Source organism: Candida orthopsilosis (genome assembly GCF_000315875.1).
Source record: "Candida orthopsilosis Co 90-125, chromosome 3 draft sequence".
In the NCBI taxonomy this organism is placed as follows: domain Eukaryota; kingdom Fungi; phylum Ascomycota; class Pichiomycetes; order Serinales; family Debaryomycetaceae; genus Lodderomyces; species Lodderomyces orthopsilosis.
The window spans coordinates 993,919-1,020,557 of record NC_018296.1 but is presented as its reverse complement, the minus strand read 5'-3'; the positions used below and the strand labels follow the sequence as shown (position 1 = coordinate 1,020,557).

Sequence of the window (26,639 nt, the reverse complement as noted above, 5' to 3'; positions counted from 1 at the left end):
TTTTGTCGGTGTTATTTCCCACGGAATATCAAACATTACATCACAATGAAATCAAACATTTTCCCACTCATCTTTAGTCAATTTGTATCAGCATTATTTATAGATACTTCAAACTACCTGCCAAATCCTCCATCATCAGAACAACCATCCATGTACCATAATTCAACAACAATACAAGACCAACAATTTCCTTATACTTCTCAATATGAGAAGCTTTATGGCAAGCCAATGTTGGAATGTATGAAACAGGTGGAAGCTTTATTCCATAATGAAGTGACAACATGCTCACAAGGTGTCGCTACGTCAACGAACTCTACCGAAGAAGTTGACTGTCAATGCTTATTTATGAAATATATTGAAGAGGATTGTTTTGATATAGGTTTGAATGACAGCGGCTTATGGGACTTAGAGAAGTTGGACTATCCTGAATGCAAGTTCACCTGATGATGTGGGTTGTGAAGCTGGTGTCGAGGGACAGAGCAAATTTTGCATATCAGAATAATTGGAAATCGTTTGGTAGCGATTGTTGCAACTTTGATCTAGGGGCATGTAGTTATAGGGATTGTTCTACTGTAAATATAAATGGATGTACTCCTTATTACTGAGATAAGATATTATGTATGTGAGTTACTGGGTCATTGTAAGAGTTTTTGTAGTGCTTATAGTCGTTACATGGTGCAGAAATGCTGAGAATGCACATTTAATCGTGTACCACAAATGCTTACTAATATTAGCTTAGACTTGATACCGTACCCAATCTGATATGTCCCTCTTTCTTCATAAGAAGCTACCAGAAATTACAAAATTGAGTTGTATTGGTTGTTTTGTTGTATAGTACATATATGACCATTTTAATACCTCGGGAATAACAGGAATAATTTTATTTGCAGGGAGTGAGTGTGATTATTAAGTAGAGAAAGGGGAACCACAACCGGAAATCCATCACCACTTTTTTTCTTACAAACAAATATATAACATTTTATTATCAAAGCCTAGGTTTCAATACTATTGCATTACACTAACCACGGCATCAAAAAGAACATTCATCGTCAACTAACCAATACATCTAACCAACAATTATCACCTACATCATTTATTTACCTTGAGTCCTGGATTCTATCACCCTCGTTTTTAATTTATTTTGTCTTGCTCTCCCCCTGAACAACAAAGTCCATTCCAAATTATACTAAAAATAGCAACAGATAATGGGTTCGTGTATGTCAAAAGACACTTCACAAGTGAATGGTACATCTAAACCATCCAATATTCAAGCCAAACGACAAGAGCAAACACAAACTGTAAACAATCAACTGAAATCACAGCAATCACAACAACCCCAGTCATCAAGTCTACATCCTACCCAACAACAACAGCTGACTGGATCAACAAGCGAGCACGAAAAATCAAATAACTCTACTCTAGATAACAATGGACAATCAGCATTTAGTGAAAAACAAGCAGGTCTGCCTAATGGTGGAGCTGATGGCGCTGTAGCAACTGCAAATGGCAATGGCACAATAGCCAATGGTCAAGCAATAAATCCAGTTGACGCTGCAGCAAAATCTAATACAGAACAAGAAGTCAAGGTGCTACTTTTAGGGTCCGGGGAAAGTGGTAAATCTACCATTGTTAAACAAATGAAAATCTTACATCAAAACGGGTACACACAAGAGGAATTGTATGAATATAAACCCTTCATTTATAAGAATGTTATGGATTGCATTAAAAATGTCATCAATGCAATTATCGATTTAGACCCCGAGTTGATCAAACCGAAAGTTGAAGAAGGCGTCGATGGTGTTGGTGCTGGTGCTACCACCTCTGATGTACAAGACCCGTCCGAAGTTGTTAATGGCACTTGGCGCAAACACGTTCTTGATTATGATTCCCTAAATGAAGTATTGGATTATGAGATTTTACTCGATGGAACCAACGATGCCATATTTGATCCAACAATAGCTGGAAAAATTGAACAAATTTACAATACACCTGAAGTCAAGGACTTTATGATTCATAAACAAGGTCAATTCTATCTCATCGACTCTACAGAATATTTCATGACGAATTTGAAGAGAATTGCTCAACCAGATTACATTCCATCAACAACCGATGTATTACGTACAAGAAAAAAGACATCGGGTATATTTGATTTTGTTTTTGATATGGGTAATGACCTTCATATCCATATGTTTGACGTTGGTGGACAAAGATCAGAACGTAAGAAATGGATTCATTGTTTTGATAATGTAACATTAATCATCTTTTGCGTCTCACTTTCAGAATATGATCAAGTATTATTGGAAGAAAATAATCAAAATCGATTAGAAGAAAGTATTGCATTATTTGACTCAGTAGTTAACTCACGATGGTTTGCTAGAACTAGTGTTGTGTTATTTTTAAACAAGATTGATGTATTTGCCGAAAAATTACAATATTCGCCTTTGGAAACCCATTTTCCTGATTACACTGGTGGTAATAATATCAATAAAGCAGCAAAATATATTCTTTGGAGATTTAATCAAGTTAATCGATCAGGATTGAATATTTATCCTCATGTCACTCAAGCCACTGATACTAGCAATATACAATTGGTGATGGCAGCTGTAAAGGAGACAATTATGGAAAATACATTAAAAGATAGTGGACTTATATAAATCAGTTTTATAACGTAGTTCTTGAAAAAACAAACATTCGTACGTTGAATGATAGTTGTAGAGAACGGAAGGGTCTACGAAAAGATTCATTAATAGTTATTATTTCATAATTACGTTATACTTACATCATTGTTTTGCATTTCTTTATGCTTCAGATGTAGAACCAGTAGTTGATGGTTTGGGGCGAATATATTGATTATGACGAGGGTTAAAACCACCACCAGATGCGCCACCCCTACCTCTTCCACGACCTCTACCTCTTCCTCTACCACGTCCACCTCTGCCTCTAAATGAAGACGATGGTGGGGCATCCTCCCCATGAGACGCATTATCGGCTGATGAAACATGATTTGCTTGTGTGCTTGTTGCCATGTGGTCTTCTGACAGATTTAACTTCGATGTTGCCACTTCATTTATAGGCTTCGATGGTGTGGTGGAAGCATCCACTTCACTGGTGTCTAAAATTGTTGATTTAGTGGTTGCATCAGCAGATACAGCTCTGAATTTCCCTTCGATTGCGGCATCATTAGAAAGTCCGGTTAAGACTGATGGAGTTGAAGCCAGATGAGTTTTTCTATGTTGTATCTGTGAAAAATCTTCTCCTTGTGATTGTTGTTGCGACAGAGGATGTTTTCTGAATTTTCTAGGGATATCACTCTCAGCAGTCTGATTTGATTCGGTAACATTGTCAATTGCAGTGTTAAAACTAATTTCATCTTCGAGCGAGTGCACCCATGTATTTTTGGATTCCGTCTCTTTGCGGTCATTACCATTGGAGAATTTGTCATTTCGACTTCCCCTACGTTCACCAAAATATCCACCTCTGCCTCTACTTCTACCTCTTGGAGCGCCTTGCAATTTCGATTGCCTTCCGTATGAACTCAGATATGTTGAGTCTGGCTCCTCTAATGATAAATTTTCAAAAAGCTTCTTGAAGTTGGGTCTATCTTGATCCGATGATTGGCGTTTTTGTCGTACTGGTCTTTGTGAATTCAAACTCTTAGTACTTCCTTCAGTAAAGCTGTTTCCTTGTTCAATTTTGTTGGTTTCCACAACTGGTTTCCCCTGTTGTTGTTGTGGCTCAAAGGAAGGTGCATCGGCTGGTAAATTTGATGTTTCATCGCTTAGCAGGTTTGCTGATGGTTCCTGGGTGGCAGGATTAACCATAAGATCAAGCTTTACAGAAGGAGGAGACGATAATGTTTTCTTCTTTAGTATTACTGGTGGTTTGGCTGTGGGGGTTGGTGGGGTATTTTTACCAGCACTTGGGGAGCTTGCCACAAAGTCTGAGCGTTCACTCAACAATTGCGCTAATGACTTACCCGTGCTGTTTGCCCATCCAGGACTCTCAGAAGGTTCTGGAGCAGCTGCCAAACTTGTGATAGCTTGTTGAGGCTGGGGGTGGGCTGCAATGCTCTGTTGCTGTTGTTGCTGTTGTTGCTGTTGTTGTTGATGATCATGGGAGCCTCTTCTTAAAATAGCAACCAGCGATCTTCTCTCCGTGTTTGACGCTCTTCGTCCATACGAAAGCTCGCTTCTTTTCTGTTTGGGTGATGCTGTTTCGTGAAACTTTTTAATAACAGCATCAACATCAACACTTGGGTCATCGCCAAGTGTTTGCACTGTAGTTTGATTCAAATTTATCAACTTCTTTTCAATTTCTTGTTGACGCGAAACAGTATCTACTGGTTTTGCACCTCCAAATGGGTTAGCTTTAGGTTTATGTGGCTGACGAAGTGTTTGTTGTATTGGTTCTTGTTGGTGAAGTAATGGTGCAGTACCACTTGCAAGTCCGTGAAAAGGTTTGTGGGCAGGGAATTGTGTATCAAATGATGGTCTGCGGTTGTGTAGAGGTGCATGATGTTTTTCAGGTGATAAAGGCATACCACCACCATGAAATGGACGTGAGTGTGTTGGTGGCTGGTGTTGACGGAAACCGCGTCCTTGGTTGAATCCAGGACCTGATCCCCTGTCCAGATCTAATTCGTCAAGTAGAGCCATGTGCCTGGGTTGTTTTTGTTGTTGTTTTTGAGCAATAAATTCATGTTGAATTTGTTGAATTTCCTGATGATGTTCTTGGTTGAATTGAATACAATGATGGAAATCATTAAAATCGGCAACTTCAACAATGACTCGTCTGTTTCCCTTGTAATATAAATCATGCCATTTGAGTACTTTTGCCGCATCTTGAACCGACTCTAATTCGACAAATGCAACCTGTTTGATTATATGTGTTTCCAAGATGTTTGAAGCTGGATCTGTAAGGATCTTGAATTTGACGAAGGGCGTGAATCTACTTTGAAATAAATCTTGGATGAATGCGTCATTTGCTGTTACGGGCAAATTGACTAATTTGACAATATATGGTGGCCCCGATGAACTAGGTTCGTGATATCCACCACCACCACCTCTGGAATACCCATCATCGTACCCATATGGTTTCTCAATTGGAACGGAGATCGATGCCATATCCACATCAATATCTGCCCAGGATCCGCCAAATGCTAATAAATGTTTTGTTAGTATCATGGTATTGTTTCATCCAATATTTGATTACATACTTTCATCCTGAAGGAAATCCTGCAAACTCATCTTCTTTGGTGGGGCTGTAAAAAGGGATAACAGTTAGTATTTTATAGTCTTTAATTATGCCATCCATCAAATTTCTGGCCTGTAAAAGAAACTTACTCATTTTGTGGATTATAGTTATCAGTATACACTGGGATCACGTAATAAACGATAGTTAGTCCTTTAATTTGTATCAGATGATGACGTTTAGGACCAAATCTTTTTTTTTTTCGGCTTTTCCCTTAATTTCGATATTGTGGTTCATAATTATTGTCCTTTTGTCAATATTCTCTTACAATCTAATTGATTGCAAACTGAAGCCACATCTTTTAACACTGACAGAGAGTACGGTGCTATTATATAGTTTTATATCAGCTACAGATATTTGTCCATTGTCAATTGAAGCTTCAATTTTGCTTCGAGAAGGTTTTGTTGCAGTCTATTAAGCTTCTATTTACAAAAGTGACATAGTCACAACATTGTCTTTTAGACTCTCTTAGCTAGTACATCCCTATCTCTCACCACTTGCTTCTGGGCACTCACTTGCAAATGTAGCGGCAACTATTAATGGAAGAACTAAACTTACATCAGCATACACTTTGACTGATTTTGCGTCAGCTTTAATCTTACCCCAACTAATAGCTTCATCAGGTCTTGCACCAGCATCAGATCCATCAAATTCTTGTCCTGTATTGATGTATACAGCATAATCAGCACCGTTTCTCATTAAACATGCATTACAGATATGATGTTTAATCAAACCACCACCCAAAATAATCATACCTGCTTTTGATGCTTCCATTGACATTGAATTGATTCTTCTAATATCAGCTACGATGTCTAGACGTAATTGCTGTGGCGATGCTTTGAATGTGTGGAAAAATAACATATCACCAATAGAACCATCAGTTAAGGCTGGGCAGAAAATGGGGATTTGATTCTTGTGGGCCCAATAAAGTACTGAAGTTTCATCATTGATTTCTTTTCCTAATCTATCAATGAGTCTTGACGGGGTCCAGTTAGCCTTGGAATTGGCATCGAATGCATTAGGACCTTCTTTGGCTAACTCTTCTTGTTGTTCTTGTAAAATTTGATCAAATATAGGAACAATCCACTCTTCAAACTTACAGTAATTATCGTTTGGTACCAACAAGTTACCGATTCTGTTCATTCCTTGATCTCGTAATCCTTTTCCGGGTAATGTATAATCCCCCATGTATGTTGGAGCCAAGCATTTAATCAAATCTTCTTCAACACCACCAGCAGTGGCAACAATAGCGCTAACCATCTTATGTTGAACTAAGTAACGCAAAGTGTCTCTCAACCCACTTGAAATCAAGTTTGATGTATAACCCATAAAGATGGTTGTCTTCTGAAATCCTTTGTTGTCAAATTCTCCACCTTGCTTGTGCTCTTCAAGTTCTGATTTGTGTTTGCCTCTCCAAGTTCTCATTTCATCGATAATTTTACACGCCTGTGATAAAGAGCTGGCTTGGAATCCCATTTTTGACATTGATGAAATCAAATCTTTAGCATTCATATTGTATGCATTGTCTTTGGAGTAGTCGATACCACTGACTTCTTCAAATGAGTCAGGAACTGGTATTGATTGTTTTAAGACGGCATCTGATGCCAAGTTGGGAAGTTTACCTGACTCAGCCATTGTGTATGAGGTTATGTGCAGTAAAGACTGGTTATAAGAGATGGGTGAAAAATTTATTGCACAGAAAAACACTAAAACATACGATGATCTCGCGTGAGTGATAAGCTTTAAAAACAAGAAAGAAATCGATATAGAGAAAGTACGAGAGACCTCGAAATAAGCAAGTGTCGAGTATCTGCGAATATCTCACTGATACTGGCATTAAGTTACAACTTCAGTGGGTCATGTACGAGACCGTCATTTGCCCATAATAACGGTCTCTCTCTACAAAATCGCTGCCGCAAACATATTGCGCAAGTCTCAATGAATTAACCTAACTTATATTGCAACCCATGAATAAATACAATCTATACTCTCGTCTCAACTTTCTCACCTGTTCTTTCCTTCACTTCAGGACTCCAACTTTGACATTTTGGTTTGGCAGTATTATAACAAACATAGGCACCAGGAGAATTGGTCATGTTGGGTTTATGCTGAGCAGGTAAAGGATAAGCTCTAGTGGTTTTCTCATCTCCTTGTAACTTATTTGGTGGAGTATTCGATCCATAACCCAACCAATAATGCCATCCTGGTTCAACTTGTGACATGTCTGGAGACCAGTTGTTATATTCGACCCATCTTGTTCTTAATATTGGTTCTTCGGGTGCATCAGTTTCATAATATTTGTTACCATGATCATCAGTTCCTACTAATGTACCACTCTTGACATCGTTGTGTACTTGTAATTGCCAACCTGCCCTTCTTAATCCTGATTTGTATATGTTTTTCGCAAAACGGAATATTGATGTAGACATGATTGGTATATGATTAGGGTTTCAGTAGTAATGTGTATGATGCTGTGTATACTACCAAAGTACTATAATGAAATATTTTAATGATTGTTGTAATACAAAATTTAATTTTGTTTGATTGGTTGCGTGTACTCCAGACAAAAAAAATTGCGTTTAGTAAACAAGTCATAGGTAATCGTAGTATCTCCAGTATGGACAACGATTATGCAAAGGAGTTGAGTAATTTACGCAAGTTAAGAGCAACACTACAAGCCGTTAAGGAATCGACTGACAAGATTTTACAAGACGTGGAAACTGTTTACAAGAATAATCATCCTCAACTTTTAGAACAATCTAAGGATCTTGAGCAAACTATAAACAAAGTTGTAAATTAAAACCTCTACTGTTCATTTGCCTCCACTTGTACTTGGATGAAATATTTATGTTTAGCTGGTTTCATTACATGGTGGTAACATTGGTGAATTTTAGACAAGTCGTCTTTATTCGTGGATAGGATCTTACCCAAGTTGCTAATTTCCACACCTAAATCCAATGCGGTTTTAGCCAATTGAGAGTACCATTGTTGAATCAAAGAGTTTTCAATGAAATCGTTGCTTTGACGGGCGACATAAGCTAGCAGCTTTTGAATTTGCTTCTCCACTGTTACCAAATCACTTTTAAGCTTAGTCAATGACCCTAAACACTTTAATAAATTTGCATGATTATTAGATTCGGGTTGTATTGTTGCAAGTGCTTTTCGGTATACGTTGTAAGATGGAAATTGTGGTACACCAATTGAAGACCATGGCTTCATCCTTAAATAGAATAAATGTTCCATTGACGTCAAGTTATTCATTGGACCCTTAGTGAAATCAAGTAGCCTCAATTTTGAAAGAATACCATAATACCCTTTGAAACAATTGACTAAACGTTGCAAATTCTCAAAAGATTCAACAAGATAGTCTTGGTGACGAATGGTGGATAGTATTCGTGGTATGATAACCTCCTGTCCATGTTTCAATTGTTCCTTCAAGGCGTCCTTCTTGGATCCACTCTTCAACTTCTTGATCTTTTTGGGTAATTTCTCCTCTATGACATCCATTTTGCCCAAAAGAATTCTCTTGATCCGCAACTTTAAATGCTGAATCAAATTCTCTAATAAAATATCACCATACCAATAGATTAAATACAACTCAAAAGGTTTATAAAGTTCCAAGCCAGCACCCCCAAGCAATAATTCAATCATCAATTCCATCTTCTGATAGTATATGAACGAAGTGATAGTAATTGCTGGATCACTGTCGTTGATTAAATCCCCCACTTGAAACTCCTGAAACATTTGGATTTCAAATGCTTCCCACTCAACTTGCAAAGTGTCCCACAATACCAAACTTTTTGAAATTAATTGTTGTACTCGGCAACGATTGGCTCCATATATGCAATGATTGTTGTACATGGCACTATCCAAATCTTGCATGAGTGAGTCATATTTGGCTAGAATCTCCGCTGCTATGGAACCCTTGACTTGCGATAATTGGGGTTCAAGAGGCATAAAGAATGAGGTATTTGGACCAACTAAATTCTCAATTATTTTAACAGTTAACTGGGGCAAATCTATGGGAGAACCAAAAATGGATTTATCATCACGAATGAAAAAAAGTTGAAACAATCCTCGGGCAAAGACTGAAAGGTTTTCAATGGGGTATTTGATATTGAACTGTAGGTAATCGTGTAATTGATTCATTGACTTAATGGTTGCTGCTTGGTTGACGAACCTTTTGACAACAGTAAATATTCCTGCCAAGTGATCACAATATGCAGTGTTTGCAACAGAAGCTAAGTCAACAGGTACATTGGTATTGCCCATTTCCACTTGGATGAACTTGGAAAATGCGCCTTTCGGTATATTCGACTCATCCATTTCAAATTGTCTGATATGGTTGATTTCATCGACTGCTTCTTCGCGAAATAAAAATAACTGTTCCATTTGTGGGTTATTCTCCATAAATGATATATGTTGAGATGTGATCTTCACTTCAAATTGATTAAGATACTGCACCAACTTCATTTGACTAATGATTATATCTGAATGCTCTATTTCATGACTCAAAACCCATTCGAATTCCCCATTGATCTCATCAATGACAGTTTGGGGTGGTACTTCTGAAAAATAGTTTAAATCGTGACTTCTTGTTATCAAATCTTCTTCCTCATATAAAAATGTTTTTGCTAGGTTACTCACAGACCCAATAAACCTACACAACCCCTTTACAAACACTTTCAAGACCCGGTGGACTAACCAGTAATTTGTATCTTTTGCATAACTCTGTGGCTTCAATTTGGTTTGACTAAATGCACATTTATGATTGACCAGACTGGGATCTTGAAAGTAGTTTTCCAACATTGTTTGCACATATCGGCAACTAAGTACAGTTTCAGAAAGGCTGTGTCCCTCCAACCAATTGACTAGCTGTGCAAGTAATTTAGTTTGAATATTGACAATTGATGTTGCAGTTTGTGGCATTGAACAGTCAAAAAATATTTCATCATCATCTAATTCAATCAATCCTGTGTCATGTCTTGGATTTAGTACTTCCAATGCTCTCGTCCCATCGAGCAATTCAAATAAGGCCGACTTTACCACTTTATTTTCTTTCAATTGTTGTACTGAGGCGAAAACATTTTGAGTTATATCGACTAGATCAGCATCATTTTGGTTGATTTTTAGGTCATCTATGAAGTATGAGATGGTTAGTTGAGTTCACTGCTTTGCGATGTATTTATATAAACATACCTATATTTGGTAATGACATTGATCGACATACAACAATTTCAAGAAACGCCAATAAGCTTTTCAATGTATGAAAAATTTCCCAATGCGTATTCGCACTACCAATTGATTTTGCGAGGATTAGATGGCATTCGCTACCATATCAATGACTAAGTTGAATGCTTTCAAAGTACAAAAATAAGCTGTGCTTTACGTATCGTTCTTTAAATAACAGTTGTAGCTTCAACTTAATAAAGAAGGCAAAGTGATACATTTGGTTGCGGATACGGATTGAATTCATTTGAGCGTTTTTTGAAATCACTGTTAGGGTTAATTTAGTCTCTTTTGAAAAGTTTTGCAACCAAAATTCTAGGTAAATAACAAAACAAAAAATCAAAACATGGATTTGAGGTAAAACTAAAATAACCACATCAATGCGGTAGCCCCAATCATGCCACCCTCAGATCGTAGAGAATTCTGAACATTATATGGCTAAATCAAAACCAGATATCATGTGACATGTTTTGATTTTAATTATGCATAGCTATCCCAAAGTGGCAAGAAATCGCGTTTCCCTTACCGTCTTTGGCAGAAGATACGAAAAATAGATCATGTAGCTAGCCCAGAGATAGTTAGTATACAGAATAGGACTGATTCCCCGTATAACTTGATATTACATTGCACCCTGCATGCCGCACTTCGTATTCTCTTGAATAACTCACTCCGATAAGCTCATCGGATGCATGCTTCAACAGCCTTTGCATTTGTTTTATTGTTATCACAAGCCTCATAATATCTTTTTTTTTATAGAACAAGACGTAGCCTAGACTTCTTCACCTCGTAAAAGAACACTAAAAACGAATACAAATAAATTGCATAAGAATGGTCGTGTACTTTTGTGGGTAACTCATTCTTGCTTACTAATTCTTGACTATGATAAATTGACTAAAAATACTGCATATAATTGATTCAGTCATAATTCCAAAAAGAAAAAGAAATGAAACTCAAGAAACTAAAGGATTTGAATATCGACTGCATCTATTTCTTTACAGCTTGACCGTATAGACGCCCACGAGATACCACGGCAACCCCCATCATCATTGGAACCACTAATTTACAATAATTTTTGTCCATCAGAAAAAGGAGCATAGATACAAACCCCCTTTTTTTTCCAATCCCGATTCTCGCAATAGATTAAACACGCCAAACAGCAACACTTACAATGACCGATATCAAACGTAATTTCTCAGATGTGATGTCATATTCACCCGATTCACCCAGAGACGAGGAAAATGATCAAAAGAAGCTTCATACAAAACCAGGCAGAAAGCCAATCGATACTGAACCTAAATCTAAAAGAACAGCTCAAAATAGAGCAGCTCAAAGGGCTTATAGGGAGAGAAAAGAACGTAAAATGAAGGAATTAGAAGATAAAGTCAAACTTCTAGAGGATGAAAACGTGAAAGCAATGACTGAAACCGATTTCTTGAAAGCACAAGTAAACATTTTAAAAAGTGAGTTGATTAAGTATAGAGGGTCAACTGATTTCCTGGACTTGAATCTTCCAAAAACTGTTGGCCATTTGAGCAATCCTAATCCTAAATCAAGCAATATTAGTCTGTCACCCCAAGATAACAATGATAGCTCCTCTGGCATTTCAAAGGGATCAGTTTCAGATAAGGCATCAACACACTCGTCGATATCCAACAGTTCACCCAATTTTTCATTCGGTGCACCTTGGTCAAAGGATAACTTAAGACTTATGAAGCAACAACAATTACATGCTAATCAACAAAACAATGACTCCAATGTCCCAGATTTGGTTTCTGGTTCATCATCGTCAACTACACCATTGAACGACAATATTTTAGTAACACCAGATGAAGTGACAGATTCAGGAGCTAAAAATGACTTGTCGTTGAATTTCACACGTAATTTTGAGGAAGAAGTTGATCCATTCTGTGTTAAATTAGGCGAGGCATGTGGTACAAAGAAGGATCCTGTGCCCAAGGCTAGAAGGCCGATACCGAATACTTATAATCAACTGAAAGCAACAACAGAATCGACGCGGTTTGATTCACCATTTTCGCTCATGTCACCTACGTATCCAAAATTTTCAACTGAACTGAATGTAGAGGACAACAATGAATATAACGATAATGAGTTATTTAACTTGAACACAACTGATTTTGATTTCAATTTAGTTGATAACAAGTATAAAGACTCAGAAGACCCATTGAGTTTCCTCAATGATAACAATTTCGACGTTTCATTAGCATTTGGAAACACAAATAATAATGGTGGAGATAAAAATATTGCTGATTTATTAACCACTGAAGAATCCATGTACGACCCATTAAACAAGGACGAAGTAAACACGGACTTTAATTTCAATGACTTTATTAAGAACTCGATAACTGATATCAATAGGAACTCAGTGCTGAAAGATAGTGGTGAGGTAGCACCAACCAAGAAAGAAGAAGGTGCTATTGAAGAGGATGATAGCAGTAGTGATGAGGTTGTTCCAGCACCAAGAGCTACAATGAAATGTAGTGAAATCTGGGATAGGATCACAGCTCATCCTAAATATACTGAAATTGATATTGATGGATTATGTAACGAGATGAAGAATAAAGCCAAATGTTCAGAGAGGGGAGTAGTGATAAACTCAGATGATGTCAGTCTGTTGTTGGAAAGAAGTATAAGGAAGTAAATGAATGGGGAGGGATGAACTTTTTGGATTATGGATCTTTTATGTTTGAAATTGGGAACTAGTGTTTTACTGGGTATGTTTTTTTGTTCTATTTTTTATAATTTAATGTGTATTTAGTTTCGAGGATTTTATTTGAAATTTAACCGATTGTGAATGATTACAAATCTGCGTTGCAGTAAATCCTTTTACTCCAAATCTTCATCTGAGTCTTCTCCCAGTTCCTCCTCAAGGTCGATATCGGAATCACCTTCTATAAATTCTTCAAATGTCTTTTGACGATTGGGTCTATTGTCAGTCCTGATAATGGAAGCAGATCCAACATTCAATTCCTTGTGCTTTTGCCTCTTTTTTTTCCTGTCATTATCAGATCTACTAATTTGTTCCGAAGTGTTGGGATCACTTCTATTTGGAGATACAGTTTCAACATCGTCGTCGGGTCCTTGCATAATGACATCATCGTCATTGCCATTATCATGATCTGGATTCTCATTTCTATCTCTACCACCTTTGATATCTATCTCATCATCTGCGTCCACTTCAATTACATTTTTTGGCTCTTGCTTTATTTTCGTAGGCGTGCTGCTGGCTTGTCTATCTTGACCAACTATAATCGCTTCATCGGTCAACGACACCGAATTGTCCCTACTTCTGAAACCGTTAGGACTTGCAGAACTTCTTTGTGATCTGTTCTTATACCTCTCCAAATCCTCTTGTTTCTTCTTAACAATATCCAATTTGTCCAACGTTGAATCGTGAAAAGCTAGTAAATTTTTCATTGTGAGTCTATCTATTTGGTAATCAAAATCATCCTTGTAGACATCCAAAATATCCTTTATTCGGTCAATTTCATCAACTAACTTTTGCAACAAAGCACTAATATCAGTTAAGTATTGTATATCATTAATATCATCATCGCGCTCAAATATAGAAATTTGAATTTTAGCCAAGTTATTGATAATTGCTCTTCTATACTCCTTTCCCAATTCTTTCACCTCAAATACCTCTATGATGTACAATGCTTGCCATATGTGCGACCATCGGCGAGTAACCAAATTTCGGCCATTTGAATCCCTCACTTGAGCAAGATTTTGAGGATTAGCCCAGTCAATCAATTGAGGGAGAATTTTACCTGGTTTTAAGTTCGTTGTTTCCAGCGCCTTCAAGAGCAAGTCCCCCAGAACGCTAGCTAAACCTAACTGATGATTCGGGTGCGAGAAACAATAAACGGGAATACAAAATGACAAAACTTGCTTCAATTCGTGATTGTTTGATGATCCTGGTGTGGACGAGTTGAAATAACTCAATAACAACGCCACGAACAATTCCTTTTCCAGTTCATTGTCTTCATCTTCCTCCCCCACCTTTTCCGCTTCTTGTTCAACAGCATTAGCAACCTCATTGTTACTCTCTATCGCACCTTCATTATCGCTACGAACTTCATTCACTGTCTTGATCATAAAGATATCAGCCAAAAATAACTTGCTAATACCCTCACCCATAAGTGCCCTCAATTTTGAACTATCATCAGAAAGTATTTTATAAAATAATCGAAGATACCCAAACCTTCTCTCCCGAGCAATGATGTTGATTCCAAACGTGGATATGATATCAATTATTCCTGTAATACAAACTAACTTGACCTCCTCTCCTGATGTCTTGGTTGTATTGAAAAATGTTACAAGAGCTTCTTTGGCAATTGACTCGTCAATAAGTGCATACAAACCCAAACATTCCAATGCAGTCAAGTATAATGCTCGGCTAGACGTTCGTGTTAAGGCGAAATTAACCAAACCAGAATAGATTGAACGAAGTGAAAGATGGTGATCCAAATTGTCATCAATAAGCTCTAATGAATGTTTTGTTAGTTTCAAGCATCGAAGCAAGATTTCATCGTTGGGAACAGAAGGTTCTGTTCTTCTTTTTTTATGAGAAAATTCTCTTTCATCTTCAGAGTCCTCCAAGTCTAAACCGGAATCGTTTGATGTTGAGCTCTCAACATCTCCGTTTTCTTTATTAGTTTCTACACTATTGTCATTTGTATCACCCTTTTTAGTCAGTGTGTCCGCGTCTCTTCCGTCAAATGTGTTTGCAGCTGAATGGTATATATCCTCACTTTCCGTGCCCTCCGTCGAGTCTCTAATGTCAGTGATTATCTCCACCGTCATAGTCACAAAATCCTTCACATTGATGGAAATTCTCCGCAAAACCTTTAATGCATTGATTACAATATCATCTCCATCATTGCTAGCTTTATTGTTAACATCATCTTGTTCAAAGTTATTTTCCTCGTGGAGTTGAGTTCTAATGACATTCAACATTGCCCTTCTTCCTACCTCATCACTGAAGTCAAAGTCAATGCAAATTGCAAGAAGCTGTCTGGCAATAAATTTCAAATCCCTCCTCATATCGATATAATCCACGAACTCGCCTCTATTAGCTTTGAGACGATTCAACTTGATCGATTTCATTTCAAAGCATTTTCTATATTCCTCTTCATGTTCCTTGAACTCTTGTTCCAATTGATTGACCTCAGATTGAAGCCGCTGTCTCTCTTGCTTTTGTTCTTTGCGACGTTGTGACTTGGCTTTTCTCGATTCACCCAAGACCTCCTCTGAGCTCTCAAGCACCTGCAACTTTTTTACACAAGCATGTAATTTTAAATTTATAGCTGCCATTGAGTTATCACACTCAAACATCGCATCCTCGAGGTCATTGATCTCTCTTATGTATCCATCATACAGTTTGTGAGCTTCGATGTTATTTTGTTTGATGTTATTTTGCATTTGTAAGTACTTGCTTAAAGTATCAGCCAATTCCAAAGGATCTGGGAAGTTTGTTTCAATTACTTTGTAAAGTCTGTGCTCATTACAATGAGCAAAAAATGCTCTCATCAAATACGAACTTTCGATGGTCAACGATTTCCAGAATTCCGGTGTAATTTCAATATTTTGCACAACTTCTGGTCTTACAGTGAATAATGTTGATATGGCTTTCTCCGCAATTTGGCTACGGGTCACATTCAATAGCTCAAGGAATTTGTTCAAATCACCTTCACACGAGTCAAACCACGAATTGCACAATAGTTTAATTGCAGCTTCGGCAACGCTTTTATCTCTATCATTGAGTCCATATTGCAACAAAATTTCCCTATGTTTTGCTTTCAAGCTAGTCATCCCCCCTAACTCAGGCATGATTTTCGAGAAGACAATTCTCCTATTGATGCTATTAATATCCTTGACTCTTTCTAAAAGTAAGTTAATTGTAGTTTTGCTCTTTTCTGTGTTTAACATTGCTGTACGTCTCACTTCAGCACTATCGTCGAGCTGCAAACACGTCATTAGCCATTCTATAATGGAATCATTTGTCACTTTATCCATAGACAGCTTTTCGTTAACATCTGGCTCTTCATCCTCGTCAAAATTAATATCAAAGTATTGAAAACTAGCCAAAGCAATTACAGCTTGCATTCGGATTGGAACTTCTCGATCATTCAATCTCTTGTACAAGGATATGATAAGCACCTGAAATATGTCAGCATCGAGATCCCCCATGTACTTTATAATTAGTGCAAAGAGTTGAACCACTCTATATCGAACCAGTTTGTTAGATGCTTCTATTCCACGTAGAAGATGCCTTATCAAGTATGACACAAACTCTGTGTCAGCTTCAATCTTGGCTTTCTCTTCTTTTGTATAGTTGCTTTCAGCTTCGTCTGCGTCTCCTTGTTCCTCCTTGTGCAATTCCTCTATTCTAGCCGCCTCTTCTGCGCCTGATCGCACGAAATGTGCAACGAACTTGGCGACTCGATCTGCATTCGGCTCACCTTTTTTGAACTTCAAAGTATGATTAAGTAGCTGCGTGAACCGTAAAGAAAAATAATCCAATAGGTTGAGTTCTAAAGCTCTATTAAATACACTCCGCATAAGGACAAGTAATTTCTTGTGTCCTGCCAATGAAAATTGACAATCATTGAAGATGTGCATCATACTGGCATCCAAATCTTCTGGATCAGTGATCTTTTTGATCGTAATGAGGGTTGGTTTGGGTGGTTTATCAAGGGACATTGTTTTTGCAGTGTGAATCAAATTTTGGTTGTTAAATCAAAATGCCCTTTTGTTGAAGTGCGAGGTGCTTCTGTGATGGTTGGGATTGTTCTGAACTGTGCTAGAAACGTTGACACTGTGCAACTTTATAACAATTGGTCGATGACTGATGATTGAACACGTCTTTGCACTCGAACGTTGTTGTTTTGAGATCAATGTTTACTAACACTTCAGATCAGAAAAACCAAAACAAAACAAAACAAAATAGCAGTCAGTGTCGCAGGGTATTGTAAAACCGAGAATAGTTGCGACACAGAATTTATTTGAATGAATATCTACTAGGAGAGTGAGTTAAGACATAGGGGATAAAAGCGATAAAGTCCACAAAATGCTTTGAACACATCGGATAAGTCCATTAATGTTTTACTACGTTAATATTTCAGTTCGGTCAATTGAAGGAAACCTTGTTTGATAGGTAGATTGTTCTCATAAATAACAAGTATGTCACGAAGGTTCGATTTGAGAAGTAATATCTAACCCCTGATGGGATGGTGATGGAAAATCTGACTAGTGAGTACCCGTATTGAGCAAATCAATTGTGGTTGGGAATAAAGGTGGGCTTTTAAGTTCTTTAGATAGTTCCTCGTATAGAAATGTCATAAGTTCTTTAAACGAGGCAAAGTAAAACAGGGAACGATGAGAACATAAAAGAGCCACAAAACCACTCACAAACGAATCGAAAACACATTTATAGTAAGTCTTTTTACAATAAGATGATATGTAGGCCACGTATGAAAAACACATTGATAAAACTATCAAGTCAGAGAGATACGAAATGAGCTCTTTTGTCTCCTATCTTCAATCCTCTAAGAATCTTAACGTCTTTTTCACATAACGCGTACGAAATCAGCATCCTTTTTTGTTCTCACCGGTAAACTCCGTGCTCAAAGTTTCAAAGCAACATCTTCATCAAAACTACTGTATTGCCTCTAGCGGGTGCTCACCAATAACTTTGGGGTTCCTTTCTTATTCCTTACGACTTTCTTTGAAGTTGATTCTAAAACCATTTTGATTAACTCGTACCTGTTGTTTTGTGTAACATACGTTTTTTTACTTCATCGTTTACAATTCACGTCCATTTATTTACTTTACATTATTTTTTAATATAAAAGAATTCCTATTCCCAAAAACCTAATTTTTCAACCTCTTCTCTTCAAGGAAATTCGACCTTACTTAGCTGATAATTTCTCATTTTTGTCTGGGTTCGCCACACTTCTGCTTGTTTTACAAAATTCAACTCCATTTATTAAAAAAATATATTAAACAATGTCACCAGTTCAATTAGCTGAAAAAGATTTCGATAGGGATGAAAAATTCACCAAAGCTTTACATGGTGATTCATTCAAAAAGACTGGATTGGCTGCGTTGATTGCCAAGTCAAAGGATGCTGCATCAGTTGCCAATGAAGGATATTTTAAACACTGGGATGGTGGTGTCACCAAAGAGGATGAGACAAAGAGATTAAGTGATTACTCTCAATTAACTCACCACTACTACAACTTGGTTACTGATTTTTACGAGTATGGTTGGGGTTCTTCCTTCCACTTTTCTAGATACTACAAGGGTGAAGCTTTCAGACAAGCCACTGCCAGACACGAACACTACTTGGCTTATAAGATGAACATAAACGAAAACATGAAAGTCTTGGATGTTGGATGTGGTGTTGGTGGTCCTGGTAGAGAAATCACCAGATTCACTGATTGTGAAATTGTTGGTTTGAACAACAATGACTACCAAATCGAAAGAGCTAATTATTATGCTAAAAAGTACAACTTAGATGACAAGTTATCTTATGTTAAAGGCGACTTTATGCAGATGGATTTTGAACCAGAAACTTTTGATGCTGTTTATGCTATTGAAGCTACTGTTCATGCTCCAGTTTTGGAAGGTGTTTATTCCGAGATCTACAAGGTTTTGAAACCAGGTGGAGTTTTCGGTGTTTATGAATGGGTCATGACTGACAAATACGACGAAACAAACGAGGAACATCGTAAGATCGCTTATGGTATCGAAGTTGGTGATGGTATTCCAAAAATGTACAGTCGTAAAGTTGCTGAACAAGCTTTAAAGAATGTTGGGTTCGAAGTTGAATATGAAAAGGACTTGGCTGACGTTGATGACGATATTCCATGGTACTATCCATTAGCAGGTGATTTGAAATACTGCCAATCATTAGGTGATTTGTACACTGTTTTCAGAACTTCAAAACTTGGTAGATTGATCACCACTGAAGCTGTTGGGTTGATGGAAAAAGTTGGTATTGCACCAAAAGGTTCAAAGCAAGTCACACATGCATTAGAAGATGCTGCAGTCAACTTAGTGGAAGGTGGTCGTCAAAAATTGTTCACCCCAATGATGTTGTACATTGCTAGAAAACCAGAAAATGCCAAGGAGTAGACAAAAAAGGATTTATGACTGCTCAAATATATTCAATTCGCTATTTAATATCGCTTGTATAATATGTTTCATTAACTAGTTTTTCATTATAGTTCAATGGGAAAATGTGTATTTTGCATTGTACATTCCATTTGTAATTTTCATTTTACGAGATACTAATACGTCATAATTTGCTTTTACCGCAGGCGCAGCAATTCTTTCTTTCAACCGCAATCAAAAGAAAAAGAAATAGATAACAAATTAAAAACGTACATGCAGGAATCCATGTTTCTTAATATTTATATTTCAATCACGTTGACCCATCTAAAGTGATCACTACTTTGATTCAGCTATACAGGTGCAAATATATAAAAGCCGATTGATTTCTCAAACTCCAGTTAACCTGATCACAAGATACACTTTGATTTATACGATTCACCCAAATTGATCTTCGACCATGTCTGCATTTCCAAAACTTGAAAATCCCAACTTGGAAGGGTATCATATCACCAGGGCCATGTGGTTAGAATATTACAATTCCCATGAAAAAACCTTTGTTGCCAAAAAGAAATGCAGCGGTTGCTATAATGACTCTAAATTTGTCGTTTGGGCCATATCTGTTGGTGTGCAAGCAGTAGTTGATGCTGCTCGAATTTATCCTGATGAATTCAAGCCATTGGTTGCACCAGCGGTTGCTATATTTCAGAAATACAAGAACAACAGTCTTAAAGGATACTCTGCCGCCGAGGGTGGTGACAAGGACATCTACTATGATGATGACGCTCAAGTGGCCAGTGCAATCATCACTGCGTACGAGGTGACTGGCGATAAACACTTTTTGGATCAAGGAAGAGAATTGGTTAGATTTTTGATGGGTGGCTGGAACAACAACCCAAACGCAGTGACAAAAGGTGGTATGCACTGGCATATATCGAAGAAATTATTGAATGCTTGTACTACCGCCGAGGTAGCCAAGGCGTGTTTGCAAATCTCAAAGTTCTTGCCTCAAGAAAGTCAAGTGTATATTGATTTCGCAGCAAAGTGTATTGATTGGCAGATTAAAGTGTTGCAAGATCCACTGGACAAGTTGATCAGAGATGGTGTTGGTGAGGATAGTGACAAGGTGGATAATGTAAAATGGAGTTACAATACTGGCGCTACTTTATCAGCAGCATCGGAGTTATATCACATTACCAAGGATAAGAAATGGTTGCAAATAGCCACCGACTTGGCCAAAGCAGGAATCCACCATAATTCATTCTTTTATGACCGTGATTTCCCTGACGATAAAAGATATTGGCGCGACTCGTCGTATTTTGTCCAGTTATTAATTGAAGGTCTTGCCGATTACTTGTTATATGTCGACCCAAAAGATGTTCCTGAAGGTTTGGCACAACAGATTCATGATGAAATCAAGAGACACTTGATTATGTTTTACGAGTTTATCAAGGATCCAAAAGATGGAATGTACTTGCAAAGTTTTGAGCCTCACAATACCTATAAAGAAGTATACGATGCTAAATATCACGATTGGTTCGGTAATGGCAAAGGATGGGGATTGAAAGGTGAGGATAAAGATGATCAAGGAAATCCACAAAAGTGTCTTATGGGATACGGATCAGCTGCTAGAGTATTTTTCCAAGGTGCAAGAGTAGTTCCAAAAATAGATTAGTGAATAAGATAATGTTGTGTATACAGTTCCATTATATCCTCAACTTTGGCAAGTTGAATGCAGGTGTAGTTGGCAATGCAAAGTATGGTCTCTCAACAATCAATAACTCATTTGGTCCGAAATCAACCACTTTCATAATTGGCCTATACTTTTCTGTCAATGAAAATACTTTTGATTCTCTCTCATGCATATCTTCATCTTCACCATCATCAGCAACTTCACCGCCCACACCATCTTCTTCTTCCTTAATTTGTCTCTTTAACTTATCAATTTCACTCTGTTTCAAACTCGATTCCAATTGTATGACATCACCATTTATGTCTATATCATCATCGAGACTCAAACCATCACGTCTTCTCTTTTTACCTGTACTTATATTCTTGTACAATTTGCTGATAGGAATATTTCTGGTCAAGTCAAAGTAGCATATCCATGAAGTTCCATAAACCCACAATTTCTCATCCTTAACAAACATTCCTTCGGGTTTGTCATCAAGAGATGTGAACTGGCGTGGTAAAAACTCACTGTTGCGTTTAGACCACGCGGTCAATAATTGATCCTGATTGAATAAGTTGAACTCGAGTATTTTATTTTCGTTTGTCAAGACTAGAAGTTGGTCGTCATTTCGACATGTTAATAAATGTGGTTGGGATGATAAACTTGATAGTTTTGTAACGATGAAAGCATCCCTACCGTCAAGTGGGTACACTTCGATCGATCCATTGAATCTAGATATCACTATGTTTTTGTAATTTGGAGTAAGGGTTAAATTCTTGACATTGTCATTGTATGATATGCTTGATGACGAGTCATGCTCTATCAATTCAATTTGGTCTTCTAATGAAATTTGACTATTTTCTGAGTCAATGGAAAATTGGTACAATTCTTCGTCCGGGGTCAAGACAAGCAATTTTGAATCAGTTATATACTTGACTTTTTTAGATCCCGCTATCATTGAATCAAAGTTCTCATCTCTGATCTTATTAATCATATACCTATCATTCTCAGCGTCAACCTCATCCAATTCGTATATCTTCACCGAAGTCATTTTGGCCACTGCTAACAGGTTGCCCTTGAAATCAACACTCGTGATATTCTCATCGTCTGATAGGATTAACTTCGAAATCAATTTATGCTTCCCATTATTCAATATTTTCCATATCTTGACAACTTGATCTTGCCATAAAATTACAAACTTTTGCTCGGGAACCACCAAGACATTACTTATTTGTTGGTTTACCAACAACTTCTTGTATTTTGAGTCTTGAAAACTATCAATAGGCTGTATGGTGATAGCTCTTTCAACACCTCCACTAACGAGAACTTTGAAACTCTTACTCTCCATTATTGCCATCGCTCTAATATCATTTGAATGTAATAAACGATTAAAACTGTGAACCCACTTGGAGCTGGATTTCGTGTGCAATAAATCATATTGATGAATTTTTCTATCGATACCCGCTGAGTAGAAACGTTCTTCGTTGGCATCACGTACAATACAAAGTACATCAGCATCGTGAATTTTAAAACTTTGCATCAACGTAAAGAACTTCAAGTCCCATACCTTGACATGCCCGGTTGAATCACCACTTATAAGTTGATTTCGCTTTGGCAACACTTCCAAAGTCCACACCAATGTACTCTCGGTCTTGGACTTGTCGACTCTCATGGTACTCAAAATTCTACCTTTAGTATTCTTGTCATAGCTCCAAACTCTAATTCTTCCGTCTGCACATCCTCCAACAATCTGTTTATCTCCATTCCATTTTATACTCAATACTCTTGCATCTTGCCTCTGACATACGATGTCATACTCTAATGACCCCACCCCTCCGGATATATCGACAACAACAACAGACCCGTCATCACAGCCCACTGATAATTTGTCACCTTTAAAATTCACGTCAATAGACCAGATTGTACCTGCATTACAATCATAATTTACCAACGGCCTTCCAGTTTTCAAGTCCCACTCAGTGATATAAGTCGATCCACCAATGGAGAACAATCTACTAGATTCGTTGTCATTATTCAGCGAGGACGAACTCCAAACTAACCCTTCAATGGACCTTCCTTTTGATCCGGCCAATGTCAACTCATGGGTCCAGTTATGTCTCGGATTCCATATTTCAATATCTCCATTACTTCTTCCCACTGCCAAACGCAAGTCAGACGGTGCAAGCTTCTCTGGTGAAGATGGTTGGGAGAATGCTAGTGATGTTATAGTATGTGGCGTATAGTCAACGAAACGACAACGGTGAAGATCCATGTTTGCGGTGATCTAATATTCTTTTTGCTTGATTTGTGAAAAATTACAAATGCTCTCCGTATAAATTCTCATCTCTCCCTCATCGCTACACGAAAAAAAATTACAGCTACCAATTTGAGAGTGAATAATTCAAATACTGCAAAATCAGCATTGATTTCACGTCATAATTGTTTAATTATCAAAGAGATCTAAACACAAGACAGATTCCTTCCCGATTGATCTAAAACCACAATTTAAAATTAACTTCGCACTTTCTCGATTAACCTCCCAATGGCTCATTCTCAATTTTGTTCCCACTAAAAAGCACAAACCTGAGATGTTTTGTTTGTTTTTGATAAATGATAACTTACTACTTCCGTTATAATACTCTTCCCTAGTTCTGGCCAAATAACTATAGCCATCTTCAGCACTGAATGCAATCATTTGAGTATAAGTGGCATCTTTAGGGAATTCCCGATACCGTGAACTTTCTTTTCCACCTACTACAAAACAGTACGCCCATAACATCAACATGGCATGGCCGAGGGTAAAAGAACAATCGCTGCTTCTATTAGAATCCCAATTTTCCTCTCCCAACAAAACGTCCCATAAAAACTTGTAGCTCTGAACGACGCAATCGAGACTTCTTTTGTGTGACCAAACATTCTTCATCTTACGCTCGACAATCTTTTTGTCTTTCTTTGTAGCTGCGACACTTTGATTAGCCGGAGCACCGGCAAAAATTGCTAGATCATAATGATTGATGTCGCATGCCATGATTTTGGCGAGATAAAAGACATCAAATGGTCGGTACAAGCGTCTGTGGTCGAGATTCAGGACAATATCAAGACAGGAATCAAATGTGCTGATAACGTTTTCCTTCCATGATTTATTGGAGTTGTTTCTGAATAATGAATTATTCATTTCACTTTGCAGAAACATTAAAGATACTAGCCCAGCCAAGAGTATCTTTTGAGTAAATAGAGGGTAAGATTTCAAGCTCTGATATTGCCCTCTTAAAAGCTCCTTCAATCCGGTTAAAAAAGTCTTTTGATTTGTCTGCAACTTTTTTTGGAGTCTCGCCAATTTCTTAAATGAGCCATTAATGGTTATGGATTCCCAAAGGCGCTCGTCACACGGGAGGTTTAGTAATTGGAGTTGACTGAATTCAATGTGTGGATTATGTCTGAATTTGACGTAATCGGTGATATCCAAATAAAATGTCATGAATGTAACTCGTCGCAATGATTCAGACTCAACCCATCGTATATAAAGGTCCATGTCAGTATTGACCTCTTCTTCGACGTTTGAATCGCTTTCCTCGGCAGATGTCGAGCCATTACTGGTGGCTCGTTTAATAGCCGAAGGGTTGCCTCCCATCATGGGACTTCTTCGTAGAAGTTGAACTGTAGCGCCATGATGGACGTGGCCTCTTTGATGAAATCTCCTAGAAAGAAAATTTTTCTCAACCAACTCGAGTAAATTCAAAGCTTGTATTACCCATGGTTTCAGTTGAAGAAAATCGTCATGCTTGAATATAGCGTAACGTAATTCTTCTGCAAATAACTGTGCTATTAAGTATTCTGTAGTTTCACTGCCATTAAAACACAGTGCGCCGGTGATGATCATGGATGCTAAGAGAAGCGGATGGGATTTCAAGTCAAACGAAGGCCCATGCATAAAGTTAAACTGTGGATGAAACATGGACCAGTAATTTCTGAGGTATACTGACAAGCGTTTTATATTGCAAATCTCCAGTACTTGTTCAACGTTAAGTCCAAGCAAATTCGTAATCTCAAATATATCAAAATCAACGGTATCTTCGGTATCTTGTAGTTGCGCTTCTTGCCCTACGATGGTTTCAGTGGTGGCGGGAGATGAGTTGGTGGTGATGCTCAGATAAGTTTGCAAACTATCACTAACTTGCGATAGCTTACGCATTTGGTCGTCTTTCATTAAAATTTGCCGCGATAATAGATCGTCCAAAGGATTATTTTCGTTAGGAAATACGTTAAAGTCATATGCTGTTACAAGCTGGTCCTCGAGAGTTCCTAATGGTGGAGGAGGAGCAAATGGTTGTGGGGCGTTGTTGTGGATTGTGTGCTGATATAAGTTGCCTCTTTGCGAGTTGTTGTCAAACTGTGGAATATCAAATAGCCAGGTTAAGATATCATTTTGAGGCAATGTGGTGCCATTGTTTCTCAATGAATCTAAATCAAATTGATTCGGGATGATATTTGTAGCCAAGTTTGTTGTCAAGGGGTATTGGGGTGACTCCATAGATGAAGTAAGCGTGGGTTGCTGGAATAAATGAGTCGACCCTTCAGGTGTCGACTCATTTACAGACGAAGTAGGGTGATTATGTATCTTCTGTTGCAGTTTGTTCAATGCGTCAAGCTCTTGTAACTCGTAATGTCTCTTGACATGGCGTTCTTTTAAATCTTTTCTGACAAATCTTTTACCACAATGTTGCATTTTGCCATTGGATTCGATTTGGAAATCACATACGTAAACTTCTTTTGGTTCATGATTGAGATTGTGCCTGGCCAAATGGTCAGAACGAGTGAATACTTTATCACAATGACGACATGGAAAATGACCAAGTGACCGTTTTTTCTTCTTTGGTGGTTTTGATTCGGAATCACGTTTTGATGGCAGGGACATTTTGCAAGGCTACAACTGAAACTTTCTATAGCCTATCATTCACTAAACCTTGTGAACGTTGGATAAGTGGATCGTAATTGGGTGCAAAACTCTTTGGTATCTTGCGTCATTGTTTATAGTTTTGTTGAAAAAAAATTTCTCGGAGTAATGACTTACGATGAGGGGTACCATCCCCACCACACGTTAGTTTTATGTAGTTGGGCTCAAAGGACAAGATTTGCTATTTTAAAAGTGGTACATTGCAAAGTTTCAACTTGAATTGTGTATCAGCAACACTGAATCCTAATTTATAGTTACTTGAGAGCTAAAGAGTGGGGGAACATGTATACTCCTGCACATAGATGTGTGGCCTCCACCCACACCATAGAGATTGGCTGCAAAAATATTTTTTTCTTCTTTCTATATCAGCCACCCTTAACACTCTGATACTATAAACAC

The 26,639-nt window shown here is 37.7% G+C and overlaps 13 protein-coding genes across 13 annotated transcripts; 6 read left to right on the top strand and 7 right to left on the bottom strand. All coding sequences in view use genetic code 12, as the record gives it.

The window, feature by feature from the left end:
- Positions 1-45: 45 nt before the first annotated feature.
- On the top strand, positions 46-444 carry CORT_0C04515 (hypothetical protein; the record flags this gene model as incomplete). The annotated part of the gene is made up of 1 exon (XM_003868681.1): positions 46-444. The coding sequence occupies one exon, from the start codon at positions 46-48 to the stop codon at positions 442-444; it is 399 nt and encodes a 132-aa protein (XP_003868729.1).
- Positions 445-1,205: 761 nt separating this feature from the next.
- Positions 1,206-2,654, top strand: CORT_0C04510 (Gpa2 G-protein alpha subunit; the record flags this gene model as incomplete). Its single annotated transcript, XM_003868680.1, has 1 exon — positions 1,206-2,654. One exon carries the CDS (start codon positions 1,206-1,208, stop codon positions 2,652-2,654), a length of 1,449 nt encoding a protein of 482 aa, XP_003868728.1.
- Positions 2,655-2,798: 144 nt separating this feature from the next.
- On the bottom strand, positions 2,799-5,346 carry CORT_0C04500 (hypothetical protein; the record flags this gene model as incomplete). The annotated part of the gene is made up of 3 exons (XM_003868679.1): positions 2,799-5,158; positions 5,216-5,260; positions 5,343-5,346. The coding sequence occupies 3 exons, from the start codon at positions 5,344-5,346 to the stop codon at positions 2,799-2,801; spliced, it is 2,409 nt and encodes an 802-aa protein (XP_003868727.1).
- Positions 5,347-5,733: 387 nt separating this feature from the next.
- CORT_0C04490 (Dys1 protein) lies at positions 5,734-6,885 on the bottom strand (the record flags this gene model as incomplete). The annotated part of the gene is made up of 1 exon (XM_003868678.1): positions 5,734-6,885. One exon carries the CDS (start codon positions 6,883-6,885, stop codon positions 5,734-5,736), a length of 1,152 nt encoding a protein of 383 aa, XP_003868726.1.
- A 347-nt stretch (positions 6,886-7,232) lies between these two features.
- On the bottom strand, positions 7,233-7,679 carry CORT_0C04480 (ubiquinone oxidoreductase; the record flags this gene model as incomplete). The annotated part of the gene is made up of 1 exon (XM_003868677.1): positions 7,233-7,679. The coding sequence occupies one exon, from the start codon at positions 7,677-7,679 to the stop codon at positions 7,233-7,235; it is 447 nt and encodes a 148-aa protein (XP_003868725.1).
- Positions 7,680-7,759: 80 nt separating this feature from the next.
- CORT_0C04470 (hypothetical protein) lies at positions 7,760-8,050 on the top strand (the record flags this gene model as incomplete). Its single annotated transcript, XM_003868676.1, has 1 exon — positions 7,760-8,050. One exon carries the CDS (start codon positions 7,760-7,762, stop codon positions 8,048-8,050), a length of 291 nt encoding a protein of 96 aa, XP_003868724.1.
- Positions 8,051-8,055: 5 nt separating this feature from the next.
- Positions 8,056-10,468, bottom strand: CORT_0C04460 (Mak10 protein; the record flags this gene model as incomplete). The annotated part of the gene is made up of 2 exons (XM_003868675.1): positions 8,056-10,388; positions 10,450-10,468. 2 exons carry the CDS (start codon positions 10,466-10,468, stop codon positions 8,056-8,058), a joined length of 2,352 nt encoding a protein of 783 aa, XP_003868723.1.
- Positions 10,469-11,647: 1,179 nt separating this feature from the next.
- Positions 11,648-13,138, top strand: CORT_0C04450 (Cap1 transcription factor; the record flags this gene model as incomplete). The annotated part of the gene is made up of 1 exon (XM_003868674.1): positions 11,648-13,138. The coding sequence occupies one exon, from the start codon at positions 11,648-11,650 to the stop codon at positions 13,136-13,138; it is 1,491 nt and encodes a 496-aa protein (XP_003868722.1).
- A 185-nt stretch (positions 13,139-13,323) lies between these two features.
- Positions 13,324-17,202, bottom strand: CORT_0C04440 (Ycg1 condensin G; the record flags this gene model as incomplete). The annotated part of the gene is made up of 1 exon (XM_003868673.1): positions 13,324-17,202. One exon carries the CDS (start codon positions 17,200-17,202, stop codon positions 13,324-13,326), a length of 3,879 nt encoding a protein of 1,292 aa, XP_003868721.1.
- A 1,305-nt stretch (positions 17,203-18,507) lies between these two features.
- Positions 18,508-19,638, top strand: CORT_0C04430 (Erg6 Delta(24)-sterol C-methyltransferase; the record flags this gene model as incomplete). The annotated part of the gene is made up of 1 exon (XM_003868672.1): positions 18,508-19,638. One exon carries the CDS (start codon positions 18,508-18,510, stop codon positions 19,636-19,638), a length of 1,131 nt encoding a protein of 376 aa, XP_003868720.1.
- Positions 19,639-20,074: 436 nt separating this feature from the next.
- CORT_0C04420 (hypothetical protein) lies at positions 20,075-21,289 on the top strand (the record flags this gene model as incomplete). Its single annotated transcript, XM_003868671.1, has 1 exon — positions 20,075-21,289. The coding sequence occupies one exon, from the start codon at positions 20,075-20,077 to the stop codon at positions 21,287-21,289; it is 1,215 nt and encodes a 404-aa protein (XP_003868719.1).
- A 31-nt stretch (positions 21,290-21,320) lies between these two features.
- Positions 21,321-23,558, bottom strand: CORT_0C04410 (Utp4 U3 snoRNA-associated protein; the record flags this gene model as incomplete). The annotated part of the gene is made up of 1 exon (XM_003868670.1): positions 21,321-23,558. The coding sequence occupies one exon, from the start codon at positions 23,556-23,558 to the stop codon at positions 21,321-21,323; it is 2,238 nt and encodes a 745-aa protein (XP_003868718.1).
- Positions 23,559-23,729: 171 nt separating this feature from the next.
- Positions 23,730-26,201, bottom strand: CORT_0C04400 (hypothetical protein; the record flags this gene model as incomplete). The annotated part of the gene is made up of 1 exon (XM_003868669.1): positions 23,730-26,201. The coding sequence occupies one exon, from the start codon at positions 26,199-26,201 to the stop codon at positions 23,730-23,732; it is 2,472 nt and encodes an 823-aa protein (XP_003868717.1).
- Positions 26,202-26,639: the final 438 nt, after the last annotated feature.